At 45.3% G+C, this 6,235-nt stretch overlaps 1 protein-coding gene across 1 annotated transcript in view; it reads left to right on the top strand.

The window, feature by feature from the left end:
- The first annotated feature begins 3,103 nt into the window (after nt 1–3,103).
- NDRG1 (N-myc downstream regulated 1) overlaps nt 3,104–6,235 on the top strand; it is a 64,792-nt gene continuing 61,660 nt past the window's right edge. Inside the window, exon 1 of the mRNA XM_069005515.1 lies at nt 3,104–3,162. Coding sequence (XP_068861616.1) covers nt 3,110–3,162 — 53 coding nt within the window. The 5' untranslated portion in view covers nt 3,104–3,109. The remainder of the gene's footprint in view (nt 3,163–6,235) is intronic.

Below are 6,235 nucleotides of genomic sequence, written 5' to 3'. Positions count from 1 at the left end.
CGCTATGACCACCTTTACACCATGTCCCCAAGTGCCACATCTACACATCTTTAAATACCTTAAATAAAGGAATAGGAATAGACTATGATCACAAATCACTCCAAGAAAGAAGGTGAGTCAATCCCTTCTCTGGGCAGCCTGTTTCAAGGCTTGGCAACCCCTTTAAGTGAAGAAATTGTTCCTAATATTCAGTCTTTACCTCCTCTGGTGCAAATTGAGGCCATTTCCTCTTGTCCTACTGCTTGCTACTTGGGAGAAGAAGCCAACTTCCACCGCAACACAACCTCCTTTCAGGGAGTTGTAGCAAGTGATAAGGTCCCCCCTGAGCCTCCTTTTCTCCAGGCTGAACATCCCCAGCTCCCTCAGCTGCTCCCTATAAGACTCACTCTCCAGACCCTTCCCCAGCCCTGTTGCCCTTCCCTGGACACGCTCCAATGCCTCAATGTCTTTCTTGTAGTGAGGGACCCAAAACTGAGCACAGGATTTGAGGTGTGACCTCATCCAGTGTCAAGTACAGGGGGTTGATCACTGCTCTTGTCCTGATACCTGGTCCTGGTTCTGTTTCTGGTACAAGAAACTGCTTTAGGGCCCTTCTGGGAAGCTCCTTCTTATAGGACACTGACCAGTACCACGTCATGTCAGCATTGCTTTCAGGTTGCCACCAAACCTCCACTGTTTTCCTTCTTTCCCAGGCCTTCTTTGCCTAGGTGAGCTTTTTCACTTAGGTTTCATCCTTGGCAACTACAGACAGCATTTCATGTTATCAACCAGCAGTGGACAGAAGGGTGAAGGTCCTCTTGCTGGAGTAAATCGAGTAACTAAATCTGGCATGTTGCTGTCCAAGTGGAAAAAAACAGGCCTGTGCACAAAATACTGCAGAGCATGGAAGTTCAGTGTGCTGTGCCACTGTGAAAGCCATGACCTGTGCACCTCATGTGATAGCATTGCTAACTGAACTCTGAAAAGAGATCATTTTTCTAGCAGCCTCTTGAAGAATGTGGGTGGCAAAACAGCGACAGTAATCAGCAATGCTAATTGCAGTCACACATCAGTTTTCATTGGTGTTTTCCAACTTTTCATATAAAAGACATTGTTCCACTAGAAAGCAGAGGTCAAGTTAGCCAATCATTCACAGCATGTTTACTTTCTCCCAGGATTGTTTAGGAGGAATTGTACCTTGTGCTTTAAAGCTATTTCAAGCAAAAAGCCTAGTGAGAAATTGTTTAATTTGATTTAAAGATTTTTATAGCTGACCTACCAATCAGAGGGATTCAGGTAACTAGCTGGTCTTAGGGTGTGATGAATGAGACTCGACTCTGTGTTGCACTGATGAATGTGTGGAGTATCTCTGAGGAATTGATCTGCTTTTTTCTGAAACAGTTATGCCAGTCAAATGGTGCTACTAGATGTATTTAAAACCATCCACTATGTCTGTTGCTAAAAATCATGGGACTGTGAGTCAGTCATCCTGGATGACTTATGGTTCTCTCACTGATTCACTGAAAATGAATGTCTACACTGCACCCAGCATGAAACCAATGAAAGTTCAGATGCAAAGAGCAATCTCACCAAAGGCCAGAGTGTTTGTCACCGCCTAATTAGGGTAAATTGTAAGGCTACAGTTTCATAAGTCTGTTTTATTAGGTTAAGGTGTTTCCAGTTACCTTATGTATTTGTTCAGAATGGACTAGTTCCTTTGCAATCACATGCCCTAGGTTATCTAACCATACCATGGGTGAATAATATATTTTTCCAGCTGAGAAATGTGCAGACATGGTAAAGTGCTTTGAAAGGGGTGTTTTAGTCATTGCATTGCAGTGAGGTTTTTTTTCTCCAAGTTATGGAATATGACTTTAATAGATAAATGGGGCAGATTAGGCTTTCAATCACAACATATCTGTTTATAGTCTAAATATAGAATGGATTAAAAAACAATCAAACAAGCAAACAACTATAATTTCTATTCAATTATATGACCTGGTACAACACTCTGTAGTGACAATAGTTGGTGATTCAGCTTTGTCAGCAAACAAAGCCTCATTAACGACCTGCACCCTCTAATGCCACCTTCTGCAGACAATGGTACTTGTCCCAAATTTATCAGCTGTTCATTATCAGCCACTGGACGCTGAAGAACTCTTGCCTTCAGGACAATTCCAGGGGTTCAGCACCAAACCTGGCTGCTGCCGCTGTGAAAGGGAAAGCTTTAGGTCAGATCATCGCCGCGACTTGATCTCCCTTCAGGGTCTGCTCCAGCTCCCACTTGCCACCCTTTCCCAAGTGCCTGGTGTTGCCTCCCAGCACACCACAGCGCCATGTAAGAGGGACTGTGCCCTGGAGAAGCTGCCCAGGGCAGTCAGGGGAGCCGTGGGCAGCTGTAACAGCCACGATGCGGAGGCAGCTCTGCAAAGCAATGGGCAGTGAGCCAGCACCAAGGAGTCCTGCTGCTGCCCTGACACCTCCTCTGTGTCTGGGGCACTTGCTGCTGCCTTTCTGCAAAAAAGTCATTAATATTTTATTTTTTTTAGATGAACTGGCACAGAGCCCAGCCTTGTATGTCCTGCAAAAATTAAACCCTTAAGGTCTGCCTTACTTTAACCTCCATATAACTTGTCCCTAGGGAAGTGATGGGTTATCTCCCAGGCTGCTCAATTTGTCGTGCAATACCAGTTACATGCACACACACACAGAGAACAGGGACAGAATATCCACAACATTTTGTAAATTGACATCTTGTCAGGACACAAATAAGGGAAATATTTCTCATCCCTTGACAAGTTCATGTCACATACTATATCTTTGCTTGCACCCTTGGTGAGGAGTAACTACCTGTGACTGTGCTGTTGTCTTTCATGTACCTCCTGTGTGGACCACCATGAGCAGTGGAGCATGTCCTCCCATGCCACAGAGGAGCAGGAGGTTCTCTGCTAGAGGTTTTCTGTACTGGAAGTCCCCATTGCAAAGAGAACCACCTTTTGGTTTGGCTGGGATCCAGGGCAGATTGGAAGGACTGGCTTCAAGACAAGGTGCCAGGCAACTAAACGGCCACAACTGGAATTTCACATGCTTTCTTACTCAATATTGTGATAAGAGCTTTCCTTGCTTGTTCATGTCCGACCTCCATGGACTGCCAGTGCTGCCCACGAGTTTCCCCAGGACGGGGTGAGTGCTGCTGTTGATACCATGTAGTGCTGATAGGGGACTGGTTCTTTACAGCCTCTGAGCTTGCCTTTCACAAGGATCAGTCACTGAACTAGTTCGGTGGACAGGCTGATTCAGAAAGCAAAACATTGCTACTATAGGCATCTGTTTGTGTTTGTGTTTGGCCCAATCTTGAGGCAACTCCACCTCACTGATCTTCTCTTCCCTACACTTATTTTACTTTTTTTTTTTACTTTTATTTTATTCTTTCCCTACACTTCTCTTCCCTTCCATTATTTTTAATGGATTTTTCACCTCTTGTCCTGCCTGCTCCCTTAGCAAACCTCTGTTGTTTCATTTCTGGAGAAATTCCATCAATCACATCTTGAATTCAAAAGGTATTTTTCTAATTCCAGTGTATTCACTTTTCATATTGCCAAAAGTCATTGTGAACATCATGGAGATGTTGGAGGTTCAGAGGGTAAACCAATACACAATGTTGATGTTACAGGAATCCTTTATCACAGGAAGGGGAAAGAAACCTACTCTTCTACCAGCTCTGGAGACTGGCAGAAGAATTGGCGTGAATAGTCACCTCTGCTCTCAGATATTCCCTTCTGGAATGCTCTAAAAGCAAATTATGCAGGACAGTTCCATGTGATTGTCCCTTGTGTTCACATTGGGCTGGGAAATGGACTCCAAATTGCAATGGGAGAGGAGCTGGGTGCTCCTAATGCCTTGTGGTTCCACTTCTTGAACCTCATTTATTTTGAAGCCAATATTGGCCTCAAAAATACAAAACGCTTTGTTTTGCTCAAAAGAGGCAGGGCAAATCTTTGAAAAAGGCAAGTTTAAGCCAACTGTGCTAGTTTTAGTACCCAGTGCAGCCCACAATGCAGGGCTTTGTGCAGACTCCAGGGAGAAGAACATATGTGCATGTTTAAATGGGAACTGAAAGAAATGAGCTGTCAACTGACCAGGAGCTGGAATGTTTAGGGATCAGTTTCCTAAGTGAGTGCAATGGCATAAGAACAGCTAGGAGAGGATTCAAATCAACAGGCAGAGCAAAGCTCTCTGAAAGAGAGTCTTGCCCTGGACAGATGATCTGTAGAAGAGATCTCAACTGAAATAGATCTCTTTCTGAAGTGGGTTTGAGTAACGAATGCACAGGCATGAAAGGATCTCTTCTAGGTTTTGTTTCTCCTGGAAACACTACCATTTAGGCAGAGGACAGGTTGATAGAGACCCAAGCAGAAATGTTCATCTAGTTAGACATGATTCTGGGATGCACATGTATCAGTAGTTATTCCTTCTAGGTATTTGCCACTGCCAATCTGCTGGATGAGCCACTTGTGGGACTGTTGTTTCTTTTTCCCCTGGAAAATCAGCTGAATTGCTTTCATCTGTCAGCTTGTTGGTCTGAGCTGATTTCCATGAGCAGCTGACTGAAGAGTGCTGCCATATACTGCTCTGCCTGTAGGGTGGTTGGCAGTCACTGGCAGCCAGGACAGCAGGGGAGGGAAGGTGGAGACAGCAGAGTCCAGCAAGAAGATCTCAAAAATATGTAAAACCACCAGCCAAAGCCTAGAAACCCTTTATTCCCTCCCTTTGCTCAACCACTGCAGGTCCCTAGAGCCTTGTGCACCAAGCTGTGAATGGTAAGGCTTGATAGTTGACACAGCGAGGGGAGGCTGATTCCTGTGATCTAGAGATCGGGTGGGTAGAAGGACATTACAAGTTCCATTTGGGCCACAGTGGAAAGACAGGACACGCAGGTAGAATCTCTCTCAGATTGTTTCTTAGCTCTTCTGCACAACTCTTGCTTGCCCCATCAAAACTGCTACAGCATGAATAATGACAGACATCTTTTATATGGAATACCTTGTCTATAGCACATCCCCTGCCTGCCTGTAAAGTACCCTAAAATAAGTGACAGGCATTTTGGAACTTTGCTCCAGTACTCCTCTGGAGTGTGGATCAGGGTACAGCCAAGAGCAGAATGTGCCGGAGTCTGGAAGGACAGCCCATACACAGGAGTCATCAGCTGTCATCTGCTCTCAGGAGAAGGGTCTTCATCCTCAGCACACAGTGATAACTCCATTTCTCTTCTGCTTCAGGCATATAAATCCAGAGTAGGACAGCAGTGCACCAAACCCATGCACTTCATGTTCTTGTCAGGTAGGCAATGCTTCTTGGGCATGTTTAGATCATATTTATGCACTGTTTACAGAATCTTATCTCTGGATTTCATTGTGAGGACTGTGTCTATAAAGCCTGGGCCCTGGCATTCCTGAGGTCTGGCCAATGCCTGGCCCCAGGTCCCCTGGTGGTTTGTTTTGTTGCTCTCACTGCATGATGCAATGTGCTTTTGCTGCCTTGTGTTCAACACCAGAGTTAAACACAGAGTCCCACCATGGAGCATCATGTTTTTGATGGGGAAAAACACTGGGATTCTAGTAAAAGCAGAACATATCTCAGTGTGTGATTAGTCAGTTACTTTTCACAATATTTCTGCTGTGCATAGAACAGTTGTTGTACCTGTGCAGCTGAAATATTAAACAGACCAACAAACAATTCCTGGCCTTTCCTTAAAAGTAGGCATCCCCACCCACCCCCTCAGGGTGTGTGCATATCAGAAAGAGGCAAGCAAAGCTGGCAGAAACCGTCCTTCACAATTTCATAACTCTCCTGAGCAATTTGTCTTGCTTGCAGTCACAACATCAGGCACACCATTGTTGGGGCATGAACAACACCTCCTTCCATTTGCTGCCCACCTGGGGAATGGGCTTGGCTCCCTTGCATTGCATGGGACAGTGACAGTCCTGGTAGAAGGAAAGCACTGAGACCAATACACCTGATTGCCAGGGGTGTCCCTCACCTCGACTCTACACCAACAAATGCTGAGATCTCTGGGCCACAGTGCCGTGGCACTGCTTAGCTGCTCAATAGCAGCACCACCAGCCAAGCTATCCATGGGAAAGGGTGTTTCTAAACCCTCTGCAAGCTGTTCTTCTTTCCCAGGCTAACATGTTGTCAATTAAATGGTCTTGAAGCAAAGCTGAGAAAAACATGTGGGCTGCACATGTACCTAGCA

This window comes from Aphelocoma coerulescens, chromosome 2 (genome assembly GCF_041296385.1).
Source record: "Aphelocoma coerulescens isolate FSJ_1873_10779 chromosome 2, UR_Acoe_1.0, whole genome shotgun sequence".
In the NCBI taxonomy this organism is placed as follows: domain Eukaryota; kingdom Metazoa; phylum Chordata; class Aves; order Passeriformes; family Corvidae; genus Aphelocoma; species Aphelocoma coerulescens.
The sequence above is the reverse complement of the archived record's forward strand: the minus strand, read 5'-3'. Positions and strand labels throughout refer to the sequence as shown.